The sequence below is a fragment of the Cyrtonyx montezumae genome, unplaced genomic scaffold, assembly GCF_038088225.1.
Source record: "Cyrtonyx montezumae isolate F1298 unplaced genomic scaffold, pur_monq_1.0 scaffold_11, whole genome shotgun sequence".
NCBI classification, from domain to species: Eukaryota; Metazoa; Chordata; class Aves; order Galliformes; family Odontophoridae; genus Cyrtonyx; species Cyrtonyx montezumae.
Window position 1 is genome coordinate 10,846,950 of NW_027071837.1, and position 19,997 is coordinate 10,866,946.

Sequence of the window (19,997 nt, forward strand, 5' to 3'; positions counted from 1 at the left end):
CTTGGCACTTACCTGCAGATCTTCCCTGCTAGTTTTCCATGACCTTGTTACTGCTGACATCAGACATCTACAGAACACTGTCCTCTAGGGACAAAATGGAGGATGAATAGCTTGCTGTGTCTTTTGACACTCCTTTCCTCTCCTGCTGCTCAGATATTTTGCACATAATTCCTTCCCACTCACACGTAGAGGAGATTTGACTCAGCTTGTCTGCGTGGAGATGCTGGGAGACATGTTAGCACAGTTCCTGCCCTTCCATTTGATGCTGTGTCCACTGTACACACAATCATCCTAGTTAGTTGCACAATCACAGAAAATTGCATGGGAAAAGTGATCTGGATTAAAAAATAAATTTAATACTACATATATATAGACACACATGTAAATAATTAGTCATTTCCTGGCACTTGAGGTGGAAGAACACAGTGCTTACTGTCAGGGGAGAAATAAGGAGCTGATAGGAATGGTGGGTAGTGTTCTTGCAGCAAGCAGGTAGTATATCAGAGACTGTGCCTCAAAAAAAATCATACCCTGGATCTCTAAAAGATCTTCTCTGAAAGACCTTCACACTCCAAGGATGGTTATTTTCAGTACTCTGATTTCAGCAACTCCTTTTTCTGTTCAGCCTGATAAATGTTTGTGTTGATAACTGGCAGTGTAAGGGCAAAAATGAGCATCTGGAATGGGGCTGTGGGATTTGAAATTTCTTAGTCAGGTCAGGCACCAAGTTGGCTTCATGAACGTGTGTAGCCTTTTGGCTCAGGCCCAGTTTCACTGCAAAGTCAAAAGGTCATTCTCTTGTCTGCATAGTGGACAGCCTGTTTGTCCTGTTATCTTTCCACAGCAGCAGAAAGTTGATTCTCCTCCATCACACCCCCCCACTTACATACATCTACGTGCTTCAAACGTCTTTTCTGCTTTGTTTCTGTTTGATTTGTACAATGATATTGGCCTGTTTTCTCATTTGGCAGATAGCCGTGAGAGCTCTGGGCTGTGAACTGAGGAAAGCAGAGATGAAGAGAATTATCTCTGAAGTTGATGAGAGTGGGTCAGGGAAGATAAACTTCGAGTCATTTCTGCAGGTCATGACCCAAGAACTGGTGTGTGTGCCCAGCTGGTCACAAAGACTGAAATTGCTCTTGCCTAACTTTACAATGCAGGTACTTGCAGTAGATTGGGTTACAGGTTCCCTGCAGGACAGAAATAGGACTTTCATCTGAGGTATTTTAGGTATCTGCTCTTGGGTGGGATGTCTTTTTCCACTCCTACCTTTTTCCATGAAGATTTAGGATGGCTAGTTCAGGTAGTTCTGCATTTCAGCAGACAATTCCTCCCTGTCACAGAGTGCACTGAGCAAAGTGCCTGGGATCTTTCCTTGGAGACCTAAGGACTTGGAAACCTCCAAGACAGAGCTCAACCATCAGCCCTCAAATCATAGCAGAGATAGACATAACAGCAATGAGTGCAGTCTCCCCTCTCCTTCTTTAAACCTTTCCACGTGGAATTTCAGTTCCATATTTATAGTCATGGAGGTCTAGATTTTCTTAAGGCCGAAACAGCAAGGAGTAAGTGTTACACATGAAATGAAAATACCTCCTATGGATTCCTCAAGTTTGTGGAGCATCCACAGATCTGCTGTTTGATACCTGCAATGCACATCTGGGATCCCTTCAGTTCATACACCTCTGTATCCTCTAGTACCTGGCTGCATATAGACATAGGCTGTTCTCAAAGAGCACCCTTGAGATGACTGGGTCATAGCCGGCATTGCCATTCCTGTGTCCATGCCATCAGAGTTGCTAGGGTGTGTATCCTTGAACCTACACTGAGAGCAAAGTGAAGATCCACATTTTCCCCTAGTAATACTTTGGAATTCAGTCAAAGCCCACACCTAATTGCAGACTTGTGTACACACTGCCTGTGCGTGAGGTGAATAGAGGCAGCAACAGCCAGGACAAGTCTGGCTCACTTTTGAAATAAAATATCTGTAGCCATTGGATCATTCTTGGCAGCTGCTTCCTCCTTCAGTAGTGTTGCTAATCTCTCTCTTCCTGAGAAAGCTTGGCCAGTATATTTCAGGCCAAGTCCCATACTACTCAAACAACTTCTGTCAGAGCTTTTCCTTTAACACCTGGTAACAATGGGAAAAGAAGGGGAAAAAAGTAAAAGAAAAGTAAAGGAGGAGGAGGAACAGCAGTGGCAAGCAACCCTCTTCTGTGACCCAAAATGATATCTTGGATTTTATTCCAAATGTTTGCTGGGTGAAATGTCTGAGTAGGGACTGTAAAATGATATGACATCGTGCTTACATGAATATGTTTTTCATTTCCTTGAAAAGGCAGAGCCATTTTCAAGACAGGAGATCCTGAAAGGCTTCAAGCTGTTTGATTATGATGGCAGTGGCAAGATCTCTTTTGAGAAACTCAAGCTGGTGGCTAAAGAGGTTGAAGAAGACATCACAGATGAGGAGCTGCAGGTTTGCAAAGCACGAGCATATTTCTCTTGCTCATGGAGGGGGCATAAAGGGGATCCTTGCTTTGTTTCTTTGCAACAGACACAATATTTCTCTTGTCATTAAGATGAAGCCTTGCCTGAAGTCTTAATTTGTGTTTAGACTCTACTAGCCTCCATCCTCTCAGATCCCACCTAATCCCTCCCAAATCTCCATTTTCTGACAGGAGATGATTGATGAAGCAGATGTTGATGGAGATGGAGAAGTGTATCCAGAAGAGTTTTTGCAGATCCTGACCTTGACCAGTAACCATGTGATTTCCTTCTTTATTCCCACTCCATTGTGAACAGCTGTTTGCAGTATCACTTCTTCCCAGCTTTTAAATTTTTTGTTTCCTGCCTTTCTTGGGTGTGAAAGCACACTGATATACTTCATGTTTTGGTGTCGATTCTGCCCCATCTCTGCAAGCAGTATTCTATATCCCAGTAAACAGTCTCGTTACTAGATCTGTGTGGGTTAATTCTAAAGGTCGAGATTAATTCAGATTCATCAGCCTTCCCCAGAGTTATCTCTATTGTAACTGCATCCCATGTTTTTTTTCAGCCTAATTAAGTTATCAAAACACTCAATCTCAGAATATTAACCTCAAACATTGGTATTTATGGCAAAAACTTCTGTACCTTTCCTAGTTCTCCAGCATTAGGAAAGACAAAAGTTTAAGATATTGGGAGCAGTTATTTTCTATTAAGTAGTGAATATCTTAGACTTCGGCTTTCCCTTCAAAATTAAGGGTACAGGTGAAAAACTATGCAGCTATGAGATAAGAAGATGTAATGAGGTCAGGTCTCCCATGGATTTATGATTTCATAATAACAAAATGCAAATTCAGACTGAATTTTCTTCAGGAACACACAGCACAATTTCCTTTGGGTATTTTGAAGGACCAGGGGAACTTCTCACACTAAGCATACATCACTCCTCGTCCTGGCAGCTGCTGTCCCCAAACTGACTATCCCTTATGTCTTGCAGGCTTTTAAATTTTGAGTTGAGTGTGGTAGGTGGGCAGTTGCTTAAAAATGATTGGTAGGAGAAGCAGTGTGGAAAAAAATGCAGAAATGAGTGATCAGCCCATTTTTGTTTAAAAATAATCCAAAAACAAACAACAGGGTACAGCTGTCACCCTGGGCTGTTCTGTCCCTGCCAGAAGTGTTCAAGTTCCTCTTTGCAACTCCACTGCAGCATGGGGGTACATTCCTTCCTACTTTGATCGCTGTCATAGTCTTGAGGGATCTTGCCATGTTGCTGAGAATGCAAAAATGTTCACTTGTTTTGGAAAGGACATAAAGAGCCTGAAGAGTTTGCTTAGAAGAGTCTCAGAAAATAATTATTAGCTGTAATGATATAACAGGATGGCATGTACCACAATAATAGCAGGGTGGTAAAGTCATTAGCTACAGCAAAGGAGAACAAGCCCAAATGCAGCAACCACAGAAAAGAAGGAAGAATGCCACTTACCTTCAGAAGACCTCAAGCAGACAGGGATCTCCAGCAGGATAGCCTTGCCTTCCCTGCCAACCCTTAAATGAGGTCTGGGAAGGGTGGATCCTGGCTCCACTCCTTCCAGTCACTCAGTACATTGCATGCACCTGAGCTTCCCTGGGTTGGCTCTGCCTTCCCACCAGGTGCTTAGTCACTGCTTCAAGCCCTGACAGTATTTCTGCTACACTGGCTTAGAAAAAAACATCTTAATACCGTAAAAAGGTTAACAATTCAGTCTGTAATGATTATATAATGCTGCACATAGAATAAGAGCCTATATAAGAATGTACAAGCTACCATCTAAAATGCTTTTCAATCTAATGGAGACAAACCTGTCAAAATCCTGGAGCTGAAAGTAAGCTGTTTAACTGTAAGAGAGAAATAAGGCATGGCTTATCTTAAATAGCTGCTAAACTGTGGAAAATGAGCAATCAAATGATATAGCAGTGTCTCTAAGCCAAGAACAAATCCTCTCAGCAGGTTTGCTTCAGTAAAATGGAGTTACTGTGCTCCTCACAGCTCCTGTAGAGCAGTCAGATTATGCAGATGAATAGTTCCTTCTGGCCTTAAAAATCAGTGCCTGGCCTGTTATCTGAACAACTATGTATGCTACTCAGTTATGTTTAGTGTCTTCTCTTTGCTAAACTTCACTGTCACCCAGCAGGTTCACAGCCTGACATTCTGGTTTTAGCTAGATGGGTATCTCGTCTGTCCCTGTTGCAATGCAGAATTGTTGCTTCCACGTTTCTAAGAATTTTTCTAGAGATTGAAAGAGATTGGAAATTGCAGCGCTTTCTCTGGATTGCCTAGATCTCACCCTTGACCCTTTCTGCCTAAATGCTTTCAAAATACTCCATGCTATCATAACTGGTCTTGTGTTAATACAAGAGAAGAATTTAACTTCTTGTTACATCTTCCTGCTAAAGTTGGTTTGCTTATGCTTTTACCAAGTCTTAGTTCTCATAAATCCTAGGAAAACTAGTGGAGTTTGTTACTAGTGACTTCTTTCTGTGCTGTTTTCCTCATTTACTATCCAACCACTAGCATTAAGAGCATATCCCAAGACAAAGGCAAAAATAAAAGCTGAATTCAGCTGTTGTAAAGTATTTCTATTTTATTCAGTATCAAAATTGCACTCCTTTTTGCCACTAATTCATCTATTCTGTAAGATGGTGAAATGCAGGCAAAGACAGATTTACAACAAATCTCAGAACAATTCCTGTTCACACGTGATATGTGTCAGGTCAGCCAAGTCATAATTGAAGAGACCCAGGCAACTGCCCAGCTACTCAGAACCAGAGAGAGTGGTGGCATTTGAGCCCTGTGGAAATCTGGCATCTGTGTGTCAGCTTACGGTGCACTGGCACTACAGAATCACGGAATTGCTGGTGTAGGCCAATCTTATATTCCTCCAGTTCTCTCTCCCCAGCAGCACCAAGTGGGGAAGAACTCTGAGTAGCAGCTTGCCTGTTGTCATGTGTCTCTTAGGCAAGTCTGATCACTTCTTTGACCATTTTTCCAATACCATCGTAGATCTCATGAATGGGGGCATTGCACATGAAGGCACTGGTGGTCACCAACTTGTTCTTCACGTCCACGTGAACTTCAGTGACGTGTTTGTTTATGTGCTTGCAGCCAAGTTCCTTCATGGTCTCAGCAGTCTTTGCATAAGGCCATCTAAAAGAAGAGAGAAGGACCCATGTGGACCATGTGATAAAAGCCTACAATGAAAAGCTTGTTTGCACCCTCACAACAACAGCTTCCAGGCTGTAGGGAGCAATGGATGGTCCCCACAAAAAGCCTGTTTAATAGGTTCTAAATCTTTTCCTGTCAAAAGAATTTTTCTAAAACTGTTGCATCAGGAAAATCTCCAGATTACAGCGCTGAAGTAAAGCTGACATAAAACCTTGATGTCCCAGCATAGTTGTTCTGCTACTTAATCCTATGCACTCTAGACTTTTGCTTTGGTTTCTTCACCAGCTTTCTAGACTAATAACAAGATTCATCAGTTTCATCCCTGTCACTGGGAGAATTTGGTCACAGCTTTCATGTATGGATAACGTCAGTGTTAATCCCTGCCTTTCGTAACACCAAAGTGTTATGCAGTTATCCTGTTCCTACCTACGACCTGATTAACTTTTAGTCAGTGGTCTGGTACCTTTCCTGCCCTGGAACTGAAAGCAGCATGAGGCAGGGCACTACATACACTGGGGACAGATTGCTGGTTCCGTGACTTTTATGGTGTGATTATGTATCAGCATCTTAAGGTTACTTACTTCTCACACTCTGTGTCATGACCAACAGTCAGCTCACAGCCTGGGAAGATTTTGGCTGCCAGCACTGGGGAAATGCAGCACAGACCAATGGGCTTTTTGGCTGCATGGAATGCCTTCAGGACATCCTCCACCTCTTTGGAGACTGTGCAGTTCTTTCCTTGGGTGGCCCAAGTACTCAGGTTTTTAGCCACTCCAAAGCCACCTGAGAAAAGGGAAACAGGTTAGACAGGAAGATGACTGCTCCAGGGCAGGACTTTTGTCAGGTATGGCTTGTTAGAACTGTTCACATGGATTTGGTGGATAGAAGCATTTAGACAACATTGACAGAAGAAAGCAGAACCTTTGCAAGCCACTGAATATTCTCAGCTCCTGACGCCATGAGATAAGATTCTAAAGCACCATCTGTTTCTAGAGAAAACAGAACTGGAGATGTGTTGTGCCCTGTTGGTTACCATTTCACTCATGAGCTGGTGGAGCATGCTGACAAGCTTTCACTTGTCTTTTAATCCTTGCTCCAGGTCTAATCCATCCCCAGTGAAATACTTACACTGAAGACTGATTTCAGAAGAGATTGAACTTTTCACTTCTAAGTCACCCTCCCTGTGTCCCAGCTTTTGCTTCTCTTGATAAGAGAGTAGGCATGGTGAGAGAGGGGACAGTCTTACATCCAGTAGAAAGAAGCTAAGCAGATGGTACAGAGAGTAAATCAATTATGGTGGTTATCTGCCCTCTGTTCCATCTCTCCATCTGATGGAGGATGTGCATCGTTCCAGTCCCATCTCCCAAATTATCTTCTTCCCCAGTGGCTTTGCCCAATTTCTCTCAGCTTGTTTTTCAAGGCATACATATACCCACACTGCTCCAATACCATGGCATGCAGACCCCACATACCAACCTACCTGGTATGATTAAGGCATCCAGCCCCTTGACATCCAGCTTAGTTAGATCCTTGATGTTGCCTCTGGCTATTCTGGCACTTTCAACGAGTACATTGCGCTTCTCCTGAGTTGGCTGTCCTTTCACATGGTCTACCACATGCATCTGGTCAACATCAGGAGCATAAACCTCTGCCTGAAAAGGGAAGAAAAGGTTTGTTATCCTTCAGGCATGTATCCTAAACATGTTAAAGGCTATAGGTAGCAAATGAAAATACCCGAGTTGCTTTGTTAGGAAAAACCTTTGTTGGTGATTGCAGTGACTCTCAGGCTCAGCTGTACCTATTACTGGGATCAGGAGGGTTACTGTTATACTTTGGGAGCAAATGATGGAGAGGGAGCAGTCACTCCTGTCCTTCCTAGGAAAACAAGCTGCTCCAAGAGCCGTGCATGAAGCTCATTTCCTAAAGTCTTCTATTCATGTCACCTTCGCTGCCCGTCTGTGCTCACAGAGCGTTATCCCATATGGTGTCTGATTTTTCTCCACTAGGGGTCCCTGCCAATCAAGGGATAAGCGCAAGACCTTTAAGCTTGCCAGTTTAGGGTAAGGCAGGAGAACTGCAGCAGCTCCAGAAGAGAAGGAAAATTGACAGTGGAGACACAGTTTGGATAAGACTCAGCTTTAATCCACACTGCGAATACATGCTTTGAAGGCTCTGGAATTGGGTGGGCAGGCTCTTCAGCACATGTAAATCAATACTGTGCCTTCGTGCTTTAATGGAGCAGTTCCGACTTCCAAGAAAGCAGATCTGACCCAGATTTGAAGGTGGCTCAGAGCTGAAAGGAACATTACATAGGGCTCTGCTCTCTTTCTTCCTCTCTCAAAGAGCAGCTGTTGGGACTAATGGTGTAACAGAGCAGTTGCTGCAGGATCGCCCTTTTATTTACCCTTTCTCTAGTTCAACTCACAAGAACTCATCTATTTCCTGTTTCAATCTTGAGTGTTTTAAAAGGATGAGTTTCAAACAGCCAAAGTCATCAGCAGCCTTTGAAACAGAAGCACTAAAGCAGAAGAGAGGAAGTACAAGCCAGAAAGAGAGAGGCTCACAGAGTTTGCTTCAGAGTTTGAGTAGCTCAGAGTTGCTGAGCGCGTAGCACTCTGCCAGTGCTCTCATACAGCAAAGCTGAGAGTGGAAAGCAGAGAGCAGGCATTCTTCATGTTTGCTGTAGCAGCCCTGGCTCTCTGCTTCGACTCCACTCAATGCTTTGCAGTGCCCCAGCAGAAGTGAGAAACTCGTGATCGGTCTAATAAGATGCAGAGCTGCTAAGAACAGTACCTTGTCTAAAAGAGAGAAAATGAAAAGCAGAGCAAGGGCAAAAAGAGACAGAGACGGGGCAGGAGCTGCTTACCTGTGCCCCCTCTCTGCTGAGATGCACCAGCACAGCCGAGGACTCGTGGATCTCACTCCCATCGTACACCCCGCAGCCAGCCAGCACAACAGCCACTCTCTTTCCCATGGTCACAGAGAGAGCAGGAGGATTCCCCAAAGAGCCCCAAATTGCTGTGCATATCTGCGCGCTGCCTGGAGCCTTTTATAGCTTGATCCCTCCCCCAGGAGCAGGTGGGGCCAGGAGGGTTGGGCTGAATTTCTTACTGGCAAGATAGTTTTATTTCCAGTACCACAGGCAGGGAGTGTAAATATTATTTGTTTCCTCAATTGACTGCTCCCTTGCAGACATTCGTACCAGCACGTTGTCTCCAGAGCATCCCCAACTGACATGAGCAGTTCAACAGAGCAGCTGTTTTTCCTTTTGAGATGTGGATTTTCCATTCTACTTCAGACTACAGCACTAAAATATTTGTGCATAAGATGGTATCACAAGGAGCCAGCCCACAGCAAGTATTCAAGCCAGTGCACTTCCTATCTGTGCCCCATTTTGGACACCCTACGCTGCACCAGCAGCTTCTCTTCTTTTAACACCAAGATATCCTTTTCTGACCTTAAGTGTCCTCATTCTCTCTGAAGAGCAGGAGTTTTGCAGTTGTTCCCTGGCCTTCAGGTTCTGAGTTAGAAATGAATAACACGATTCTGTATTTACTGCAACATCTGTCCAAGAAGGTAACAGCAGTGTCTGCAAGGAAAATGATAATAGGAACTGTCAGAGCTCTGACCAATATAGATGTACATGGCTGCAAGGTTCAGAGCACATGGTGGAGATGCTTCCTTGGTCACGTGGAGACCTGTTCTCTCTTGTCCTTGATGTGTTCACACCTGAAAAGATTATGAGCATTTTTGATTCAGCTTTGCAGTGTTGAAATAACCTCTTCAGGCTATCTTGCCATTTTTCAGCAAACAACAGTTTTTGTGGAACTCGACTAAAGAACATTTTTCAGAGCTTATTTGTAAGCAGATTTCCTTGTGTCTCTCTCAGAAGAGATATGACGTGAATTTTGTTTTTAGTGAAATAGTTGTTTGGCAAGTTCTTCAGTCATCACAGCACAAAAAAAAGATTCTCTTTTCTGATACATGTGACTTCATTTATTGCGTGCATCTTAAAAACAGTGATATTGGGCACTATCAACTATACAAACAGGAATAAAAAAACACCTGTTTGGTGGATAGAAAAACAGTTTTTATTACCCATGAAAGAATTAAAATGTGAGATAAGTGGGGGAAATTCCCAAAGCCTTTTCTCTGCAGTTCAGTTTCATATCTAAGTTGTTGTAAGCATAATTTAGAAATGCATTATTTCCTCTTACGGGAAGAGAAAGAACAACTGAATCTTGCTTCAGCTTGAAAACACAGTTTCTTCCTCCTTTGACTGATAGGAAAGCAGTCCAATTAATGATGGAGGAGAGATTGTTCAAGGCCACACTGGATAGGGGCCTGGGCAGCCAGATCTAGTGCTTGATCTAGAGGTTGGCAGCACTGCCCATGGCAGAGTTGGAGTTAGAAGAACTTTGAGGTCCCTTCCAACCCAAGCTGTTCTATGATTCTAAGATAACTTAAAGGAACTTAGGACTTGCTGTAAACCATGTAGCTCTGCATATTACAAACTGATGGCGTTGGTTCCCCTTACTAAAATAACCATCTACGTGTAATTGGACAAAACAGTCTTGTTCCAGAGTTTTCTTCCTTGTGTGACAGGGTCTATCTCAATAGGCATATTAAACTTAAAGACCTACCTGAAGCAGATAATTAATATAATATAATTGATTATTAATGCTTTTCAGCTAAGTTTTTCCATTCTGAATCTGTCTGCCCACACGAATACCTTGCTTAAATCTGTGTTAATATTCTAGTGAAGATGAGTGTGAAGGAACTCTTCTGCTCCGTAGCTATTCTTCAAACGTATCCTCCAAAGCACTGAAGTGTTACGTGTTTGGTAGCCAATATAGGAATCCATCTTCTCAGTGGAAGCATGCTGTCCCAGTCCATGAGGCTCAGAGAGCAGGAGGAGCAGCATCCTTTGGCATCATCTCTGAATCCTGCTAGTCTGGGATTGTTCTGGATTTCCAGTTGATGTGTAACCAACATGATCCCATAATGACCATGGGCCACTGACCACTGCTTTCTATGGCCTCCTGCAAAGACCCTTATGCCCTGATCACAGATTCTCACATATTCCCCATGGGAAGCTGTGAATAGGTCCCTCACGTTGCCTTTGGGATACAGCAGTGATCATGGCCATGACTCGTATCGCTTTCCTGCTTGCACAGTTCTCTAGGAAAGCCAGTAAGACTCTTCCAGATTTTATCCACACATTGTTGGTCTCTGGACTGCATGCTTGTGCTGACAACTCACTCATGAGAGCCTGTTAGGACTTAGGAGGAGTTCACTTGGAGTGTGCGCAGAGAGGCTGGATGAGATGGACGTGGAGTGGCACATGGACAAAAGTCACCTTTATGGGAATGGCACTGGACGTGCTCTGGGCTTGCCCAGCACAGGACAGTGGTGCCAGGCATTCATAGCTGTGATGGGGGCGAACAGGAGGACAGTGATCAGTGTTAGGAGAAATAACTGGTCCCCAGGGATCTCCTGGGCTCACAAAATACTTGTTTGCTCCAACAAGATGGATTCCTTAAAAACCCTTAATTTTAACCACTCTAATTTCCTCAGTGGCAATAGCAAAAAGGCAGTAATAGTACTAAACCGTGAGTGCTATTTTTCAAGCGTCTTCTTTAACAAGGGTTAATCAACAGTAAAATTAACAGGCCCCTGGAGGGAGCTACCAGCAGTCCATTCTGACTCAGACTGAAATTTATTGCAGCAAGAAACTCGTTTGCATTTCCTCCCGCATGCAGAAAGAAACACTAATAGAAGATGTTTGTAGGGAAAAGGGGTGGAGAGCAGGGAGGAACACAGGCCAGTGGAGTTGGTTTGGTTATAAAGAGCTAGGGAAGAAAGAGAGGCAGCATTTCAGCCTGCATCTGGGTCTTCAGCGAACTCTGCGATGGCAGTCAGAAAAGCTGAGTCACTGCATTACTCCATAGGGCTCTTGGGCATTTCCGCAGGTAGGGATCGAGTCTTCTTGGCATGGGAGGATGGGGTTGGGACTAGCTTTCATGGACAATCCCCTTTTTGAAGGGGTTAAAAAGTCTGTTTACTCCAAATTTTCTCTGCTTGGATAAAACTTTTAGAGACAGGAGATCCCTCTGCCTGGTTCAGCAGCCAACAAAATATTTGTCTTGGCTTTAAAATGCTGGCCTGAATTTTTGTACTCATTCCAACCTAGGTGGGAAGTAAATCAAAGCTTTTTGATAGTCATTTTCATAATTCTTTTTTCTTTTTTAAATGCACTTTCCTCTCTTCTCGGTCTGTCTTTCCTTCTGCTCTGTTTTCTGTGTTCACTCCCTTTCTTTTGTGCTTTGCATTTCATCTTTCTGAGTGCTGCTCCTTTCCATTTTTAGGCTAGTTTTCTGTAGTCACAAGGCTTATGTGGTCATTTTTAGAGTGTCTGTGTGTTTGTTGGAGTTGGAGATCTGTGTTCTATTTTTTTCCAGCAATGAGGGAGCACTTTCAAATACTATTAAGTTCAAGTTTCTTAAAAGTAGGCACCCAGAAAGATGTGAGACCTTGGACACAAACCAAGTTACAACACTCTCCCTCTCGATTTTATAATGTACAGATCATTTACTGTTATTTTTTATTCTGTTCCTTGCTCCTGTCACTCTGGCTCTCCCCTGGTTGTTTTTTTGGAGGGTGAAGTTTACAAGCTCTTTCTCTTTTCCCACCTTCTTTGTCGCACACAGGATCACTCTTGCTGGCAGTACACTTCTACAGTTCACTCAGAGCAGCCCCTGTAATCCCCAGCACAGCTCTGGGGATTCTTCTGTTGATTTTATCATCCCTGTTGGCATATGCAGGTAAGATTCAGAAGGCAGCCAGCTTCCAGGCCTCCTCTTCTATAGCTTTACATGTATTTGGTCTGCTTTGCCAACATGTTTGTACAAACTGTGGCAGCCTTGCCAGACCACTGATGTCTCCTGCTTGATATCAGCACACCACTGAATTCCTAAATAAGCAACCAAAGAAATAAATGTTAGTTTTGAACAAATGCTTTATCATAATCTCTAAGAGTTTTAACAGAGTGAATATATAAAACTGTTTCCAAGCTCGCTGAGATTAGCATGGGCATCTGTGGATTGAAATGGCATGTTGATGTATGAGGCTGAGGGGGAAAAATCACTGATGACAACAAAACCCACACTCTTCAGAATGAGCGCTGAGTTATTTCTCCTTTTGTGCAGACTGACCCAAGCTCACACTGGCCCCGCTGACCATCGTGCAGTTCCACACTCGTGTGATGATCATGGTCCCAACACACAATGTGCCTGTAGCACAGCTGCCTGTCCTAAGTACTACTTTCCATAACCTACTGTGTTGAAATCACATTTCTTTCTCCATTGCTGTTTGTTTCATAGGAATTTGGAGAAGCCTAAGAAATGCCACTCTATTCTCGTCTCTTTTCCTGACCATCTCAGTGTTCTGGTGTGGCTATGGAGTGGTCTTCATCCTGGATGGGCAAGGAGTTTTGAACGACACCGGTGATTTCCGCAATGCCTTGGTGCCTGGCCTGGTCACATTTACTTTGGCACTACTCATTATTGCAGTGGTGGGCTTCCTTAACAAAGAGGTCATCCTAGCTGTGATTGCTTCTGCTGTCTCACTTGCCAGTGCTCACGAAGTCGCCATGCATTATAACACAGCTTTTGTTTCCTCTGCTGTGGCTTGCAATTATGTGATTGTCTGCTTAGCTGGTGGTTACTTTGCTCTGGGAAGGATTCTTTATTTCCTCACCAAAGAGAAAGTTGCCATCCCTGGCACAGATCTGGCCAAAAATAAGGCCCATGAGCAGATCCAGTCCACCAGTGGCAGCATGAATCATTTTGCAGTCACTGGTCTTATCCTGAACATGCTGTCTGCCAGTGTCTTCGGCTGTAGGCTCCTGGGCATCACTAGCAAACTATTTATTGGTCAAGTGCCCTGGCTGTGGGCTGCTGGGATCTACCAGATTGGAGTCTGCATTTTATCATACCGTGCAATGGATGTACTAACAGCTACATTCTTCAGTTTCACTTCCATCCTGAAATTTGCTGGAGGCTATTGCCTTCTGTACCCAATCTGGCAAACAGAGGAGCCAACTTTCCCTATCCCATTTCTTGTGGTTTTTTCAATTCTTTTTGCAGTCTTGGCTCTTTTTCTCACTCTTAAGAGCCTGGTGGATGGCCTGTATTTGCTGTTTTACGTGGCCTACTGCATTGCATTAGCTTGTCGTCCCAAGGGATTTTTTGAAGGTGGACCCCAAGGTGTGGATGTGGCCATCTTTGTGGCCTCAGCCTTGATGACTCTGATTCACCTGTACAATGTGAAAGCGGGTGCCAAAATCCCAACTGGGAAGGGTGTTGTGAAGGCCCTGCTTGCTAGCACCAGTTTTCTGAAGCTTCGTGAAGGGGCAAACCTTCACGCACCCTACCTAGGGTATTCCAAGTATGCAGATGCAGAAGTACTTGGCTATGCATGTAGTGTCCTCGCTTCTTTCGCAATAACAGTGACAGGAGACCCACAAGCTCCACTTGCTACTGTTGTAATTCCATGGGTAGTGGTAGCTGGTGGGATCCTTAAGCTTCTAAGTGGCTCAGTGGCCTTTGCGCGGGGTAAAACCCTGGAGAGCAGTGCCTTCATTCTTTATGCTGTCATGTGGATCATCTGGGGCTTGACGAGATATGGTGACCTCTACGGCACTAGCAGAAGCTTCCACACAGCAGTAGGAATCATTGCTTTCATGCTCTTCAATAGCTTCATTGTCTTCTGCACTCTCTTCTTAAGTATCACCTGGTTCTTTTATTCCCTCACTTTCTTGCTCATTGCTGTCAGCTTCTTGTTGGATGCCATTGGTGCTCTTCCAGCTGGCTATGACATTGCTGCCACTCTTATCTTTGGTCTGGTCAGCTTTTACTGCTTCCTGTCTGCCCTTTTCAACAGCACCTTTGAGGGTTCCTGCTTACCAATGGGTAGGCCTCTTGTGCAGCTTAGTGGTGTGGGGGGAGGAATGACCAAGTGCCTTCACCTGCCTGCCAGGAAAGCTTCCTCAGTCAAGAGAATTGCAGGTAAGGGAAATATATAGGGGATAATGCAGGGTGGAGGGGTAATTCTGGGAGATTTTGTAGCAGAACATTATTAAAAGGACATTTTTCCAATCCAGATGTGGAAATCATGACAATCTGATTGTATTTTGACTAAGTGGGCCAAGTTTTAGGAACTAAAATCACTATGGGGGGAAATAGGACCAGTTCCTTGATAGGGTTTAGAAATGACCTTATTCCTGTCTCTCCTATATCATGTCCCTGTCTGGACATCCAGTCCGAGACAAGTATTCTCTAGGGCTGCCACTATCAGCTTTCTACAGAGACTGCATGGTGCTTGCTTTCTCCACAGGACTGAATGACTTCTAGCCCACACAAACTAGTCCCAGAATTCCCCTAAATAGCAGATCTCTTCTTGGGTGAATGCTAGAAAACACACTGTTAGAGGGAATACTTTTCTAGTTGGAAAAAGGAGATGAGAGCACTGAATTGGCTGTTTTGTCTGTGACAGCTCTCCCGTGAATTACAGACCCTCAGTTCTAGTCACTCAAGGGATTCTGCCCTGTTCACATGTCAACAGATATCTTGAAGAATGGAGGGACTTGCGGCATCCCCACAGATACTGTGTATGTGCTTGTAGCAGCCTGTAATCGGCCTGATGCTGTGGAGAAAGCTCATCGGTGAGTATTTGCCTCACTGCCCTGGTGAAGGCTTCCCAGGCTCAGGAAGCCTGTAGGAGATACAATTTCTACTGAGTCCTGCCTACAGGAGCCATTCAGAGCAATTAGACATGTGCCTTAATTTTCCCAGGAACAATAAGGTGAGAAGCCTGGGGGAGAAGATCTAAATGAGAAAAGGAGACATCTGAGCAGGAATTGTCTTAGAGTGTGTTGAAAGCCACTGACAGGTGATGGAGCCGGGTAGATTTGATATCACAAGGAAACTCAACGATCAAGAAATGTCAAATAGAGCAGGGGATTATCTCTAGATACGTACTGTCACCACTAAAATCCTTTTGTGTTTAACAAATTTATCTAGCTCTGCTTCTGTATGCAGCTGAGACCACTCAGAATTTAGGAAACTGGGTCTTGCACCCATTGCTACAAAAAAAAAAAAAAAGCTAAAACCTTCATTTGGAATTCATAACTGGGAGCTGTTATTCAAGTTCCTTCCACTCAGACAGTCTGTTGAATGGTCCTACTTTCATTACAGACTCCTGGCCTGTAGCACTTTGTCTAACTCCAGACCTCTGCAACATCATTGCTTTTTCAGCTTGAAATTAAATTCTGGCTTACTTCCAAATTCATTTTTCTTGCCTCCTTTCCAGCTCCAAGCGCCAGGCTCAGGAGCGTCCCATGTCACTCTGGATTTCTAGCCTGAAGCAACTAGAACCTGCAAAACATTTGTTCAGCCCCCTCCTCTGGGACTTCATGGATGCTGCCTGGCCATCTCCTATTAGCTTGGTGATTCCCAGAGGTGAGGAAATGCTGTTACTTCCAAGCTCTCTGTAGAGCTTTGGGTTTGAAATTCCAACTTCAAGTCATGTTTCCCTGCCATGCCATATGTTCCATGGCTGTATCTCTAGAAGGATCACTGTGTTTGGATTGATGCACATCAGTAAGAGCTGCATGACTCTTCCCTACACAGGTGAATGGGTGGACTTCCTGGGAATGAAGGACTCTGCTAAGTATGTTGGTACCCCTCAGAGCGTGGCCATCCGCATCCCTGACTGCTCAGTCACCACACACCTGATTGACTTGGTGAGTGGTCCTACCTTGAACACTTCTGTATCAAGCACAGGTTTGTTTGAAGCCAAATGTGGCTTGTGGGACATCATCAGCTACAACCTGTACTGTGTTCTAAGCATCAACACTCTGTGACTACCAGCACAGTAGCTGCTGGGGTAACAACCTGTTTTGTACCACAAAACTTGTTGAGAGCTCTTGTTCCTGATTTTTTGTCACCAGGTTGGCCCCATTGTGGTCACATCAGCTAACCCAACAGGAGAGGCAGACACAACTCACCACAACCAAGTGTACGCCAAGCTAGGAGATAAGGTAATTGTGGGTTTGTGTCTTTTCAGTCCAGCAGGTCCCAAAAGGTATGGGAACAGAAGAACACAATCACTCTGTTCCCAGCAGGCAAGTCGATAGATATCAAAAATATAGGAGAGCATCTAACCAAATATGTCACTGATGTTCCTCGTGATGATGACAGAGTGAGAGAACAACGTAAAATGAGAAACTTGATGGGAAATCAAAATGATTCTGTCTTACCCTTACTTATACAGTATAGTTATGGCTTGGCAACATGAATTAGTTCATATTCCAACAAAGGATGATATGAGCAACAAAAAAGTGCTTCTCTTTGTACAAGCAACTGAAACAGGCACCAGAGCTTTAAAATATCCTGAGATCCCAAATCCTTGGGACAGTATATTCATGGTAGCTTATGTAAATCTCTCACCACTAACTCCTCAAAAAACAGTTTTTCTATACCTTTTCTTTTTGAATGGGACTCCCTCAAAGCTCCTCAGTTGATGCATGCCTGTTTTGCTTGTACTGATTTGCCTCCCATAGAGCTCTCTCCTTGCTTTTACTGAGTTTGTTCATTCCAAATTCAACAGATAGTTAGTGGCAACACAGTGAGGTAGGAAGGAGCTGAGGTGCCTTTGACACCTTTGAGAAGGGGAAACTACCATGTCACTGCCCATGGGCCTGAACTTGGTGCAAAAATTTGCTCCTCTTCAGGTGGATGCAGTTCTTTGCAATGGTCCTTCTCCTGAGAATATTGCCTCTACTGTTGTGGACTGCACCAAAATTGACAGCGGAAACATAGGATTCTTCAGAGTTGGTATAGTTCCCAAGTCTCAGGTAAAATTAATCTTGATCTCATTTATTCTCCCTCTCTTTCTCTGCTTTGCCCATTCCTGTGAAATAGGCTTCAGACTGGGAATCTGCTGTTCTATAAAGAGATGAAAAAAATCCGTATCTATGATAGTATGAGGAGTTATCACAATTCAGGATGAAAGAGCTTCATTCTACCTGCATCCTCATCCTGCAACCATCACTGCACCTCTCCATGCTGGGCAGACACCTGAGGATCACGCAACATAATACTGATTCTTCAGGGAAAGGGTTCTGAGGTCCAATGCCTCTGATCTCAGTGGAACAGATTCTCTATTTACACCTGTCCCAGAGACCTTTGAGCAGATAGAAATGCTTAGTGCATTCCTGAGAATGGGTCCAGTTTTGAAAAAGAAATGAGTCAATGTAAGCAGCTGAGAAGAAATTAGTGCTTTCCCCCTAACTTGTAACCCACTTGTAACTACTTATTCAATCTAGGTGCTGCAGATACTGGAGCAGGTGCAGAAGAAATACTCATTGGTCCCTAACAGCAACAGCTGTACCACAAAAGGCCAGGAAGAATATCTGAATCATGTCCATGCTGTGCACAACGGGGTGGGCACGGCTGCCTCAGCAGTGCAGGCTGCTGATGGAGGCCACGAGAACCACACTCGCCTCTGACTTCTGTTCAGGTCGAGCAGTTACGTGCTCACTAGGGAGGTGTTTGCTGGAAAATGATGTATAGGTCAAACTGGGGAACAGGAGAGATTTCTCAGCTACAGGGGTGACATTCACCTTTCTGTGGATACTGCTAAAATATCCTTGACTCACAGTCACATTCACCCAGTTTGTAGAAGCAATATTTTCACTTATGGAGGCTACCAGCTCTCGCTGAAAAGAAAGTGTTACATCAGTGACTGGCTGAGCCCAAGGTAACAGAGCTTTTTTCTTTTCACTAGAAGTTAATGCCTTTGGTTTGGAGCAGAGAGTAACTTGAAACGTTATGTAACTATATGGTAGGGAACAAACACTGCATGAAGATAGAAATAGAGGAAGAAGGGAAGGTGTATTCAGGTACTGTCTTAGCAAATACAGCAAACTTCTTAAAAAGATGAAACAAAGCATAGTCATGGGAACTGGGGTTGTTTTCGTTGTACTTTCTCTGAATAGAAGTTACAAAAGCCAACACTAAAACAAGTGCTGTTGTCTGAGGTGCCATTTTCTGTTTTTCACTGTTAGTGTGAGGACAGAATTATCATTTTGATGACTCCAATATCACTTTAGAAGTGCTGGAGCATTACGGAAGACCCTCACTTCTCATTTTATCTTCTGCAGAGTATGAATTTCTAAGGAATCATACACACTGTATTTGAAAATGGTAGAAGCTGGTCTCTTACCTTTTAGCATAACTGTACATACTTCATGGTACATTTCCTTCAGGGTACACATTGTGTACAGTGCAGTATCTGAGCTGGAGGAAATAACAAGAAATTTCAAACAAACTCGAGGAGTTTTCCGTGGCAAAAATCTGCGTGGCCATACAGTTGGTGGCTTGTTCAGACTCTGAGAACTGTTGACATTACTCTTACCTGACTCAGGTGCAAGGTGCTGATCAATATCCAGCTGAAACCAGTGGACAATGTCATTGATTTCACCTGAAGTACTATTGGAACTTAAGTGTAAATGCTGTGCAGTCAGAGTAGCTAAACCTCTGTGAATCATGTCTTCTCAGCTTGTTCTTTACAGAACTGGCTCTCTTCCTGCAGAGAAAGAAAACGTCACGTAATTGAGTTTGTGAAATCATTTTACTGGTCTACTTACTGTATCTCCTTTGGTGTCTCTTAAAACTGTTTTACAGAAATCAATAAAGTATTTTCAATAAACAGTCATATGTCACACAGGACTGTGCTATGATCTGCAGCAAGTACACAGAAAAAAGCTTTGCAAGTCACACAATTGTGACATTTTGGGGTTCCCCAATGGTGCACAACTGATCTTACAAGTGGATCAAACTGCATACCTTCCCAGGATGTGAGAAAATGGGGAAAAAAAGCATAACACCTAGAATCAACCCTCTGGTGCCAGCTTCCTTGCTGGGTACTGCTAATGAGTTCATAAACAACAAGGCTGAATTTGGCTGCTTTTCCTAACCAAGTTTTAGAAAAATAATAAACACTGAAATCTGAGGAAGCATGGTGTAGGGTGAATAATCCAAAAGAATAGCATTCACAGAAAATAATGAGGTGGAGCGTATATTTTGCTTGGCTTATCTGGATGGTAGAAAACTGGTAAATAAAGAGAGGCTCACCTTTTGCAGATGGTTGAAATTCACCAATAACTCCACAGGAGAGAGATCTCCAACAAGAGATCCTTCCTGGTCGTGGTCAGCCCTTAAATGGGGTCTGGGAGAGGTGCAGCCAG

The 19,997-nt window shown here is 43.8% G+C and overlaps 3 protein-coding genes across 3 annotated transcripts; 2 read left to right on the forward strand and 1 right to left on the reverse strand.

Moving 5' to 3' along the window:
- Positions 1 to 967: 967 nt before the first annotated feature.
- LOC136044495 (centrin-2-like) lies at positions 968 to 2,798 on the forward strand. Its single transcript, XM_065729820.1, has 3 exons — positions 968 to 1,160; positions 2,339 to 2,476; positions 2,679 to 2,798. The coding sequence occupies exons 1-3, from the start codon at positions 1,014 to 1,016 to the stop codon at positions 2,796 to 2,798; spliced, it is 405 nt and encodes a 134-aa protein (XP_065585892.1). The 5' UTR covers positions 968 to 1,013.
- A 2,590-nt stretch (positions 2,799 to 5,388) lies between these two features.
- Positions 5,389 to 8,699, reverse strand: LOC136044455 (glutamine amidotransferase-like class 1 domain-containing protein 3, mitochondrial). Its single transcript, XM_065729782.1, has 4 exons — positions 8,553 to 8,699; positions 7,167 to 7,338; positions 6,268 to 6,469; positions 5,389 to 5,668 (listed from the first exon to the last, which is right to left on the reverse strand). Exons 1-4 carry the CDS (start codon positions 8,658 to 8,660, stop codon positions 5,476 to 5,478), a joined length of 675 nt encoding a protein of 224 aa, XP_065585854.1. The 5' UTR covers positions 8,661 to 8,699; the 3' UTR covers positions 5,389 to 5,475.
- A 2,877-nt stretch (positions 8,700 to 11,576) lies between these two features.
- LOC136044298 (uncharacterized) lies at positions 11,577 to 19,465 on the forward strand. Its single transcript, XM_065729536.1, has 9 exons — positions 11,577 to 11,658; positions 12,397 to 12,510; positions 13,069 to 14,754; positions 15,311 to 15,410; positions 16,058 to 16,206; positions 16,378 to 16,490; positions 16,698 to 16,787; positions 17,481 to 17,603; positions 18,075 to 19,465. The coding sequence occupies exons 1-9, from the start codon at positions 11,598 to 11,600 to the stop codon at positions 18,255 to 18,257; spliced, it is 2,619 nt and encodes an 872-aa protein (XP_065585608.1). The 5' UTR covers positions 11,577 to 11,597; the 3' UTR covers positions 18,258 to 19,465.
- The last annotated feature ends 532 nt before the right edge of the window (positions 19,466 to 19,997 follow it).

Coding starts and splice junctions, on each gene's coding strand:
- LOC136044495 (XM_065729820.1), top strand. CDS start 1,014: ATGAAGAGAATTATCTCTGAAGTTGATGAGAGTGGGTCAGGGAAGATA. Junction 1,161..2,338: donor TGCCTAACTTTACAATGCAG/GTACTTGCAGTA, acceptor TTCCTTGAAAAG/GCAGAGCCATTTTCAAGACA. Junction 2,477..2,678: donor TCACAGATGAGGAGCTGCAG/GTTTGCAAAGCA, acceptor ATTTTCTGACAG/GAGATGATTGATGAAGCAGA.
- LOC136044455 (XM_065729782.1), bottom strand. CDS start 8,660: ATGGGAAAGAGAGTGGCTGTTGTGCTGGCTGGCTGCGGGGTGTACGAT. Junction 7,339..8,552: donor TCAGCAGAGAGGGGGCACAG/GTAAGCAGCTCC, acceptor TTCCCTTTTCAG/GCAGAGGTTTATGCTCCTGA. Junction 6,470..7,166: donor GGATGCCTTAATCATACCAG/GTAGGTTGGTAT, acceptor CCCTTTTCTCAG/GTGGCTTTGGAGTGGCTAAA.
- LOC136044298 (XM_065729536.1), top strand. CDS start 11,598: ATGGCAGTCAGAAAAGCTGAGTCACTGCATTACTCCATAGGGCTCTTG. Junction 11,659..12,396: donor GCTCTTGGGCATTTCCGCAG/GTAGGGATCGAG, acceptor TGTCGCACACAG/GATCACTCTTGCTGGCAGTA. Junction 14,755..15,310: donor CTCAGTCAAGAGAATTGCAG/GTAAGGGAAATA, acceptor ACATGTCAACAG/ATATCTTGAAGAATGGAGGG.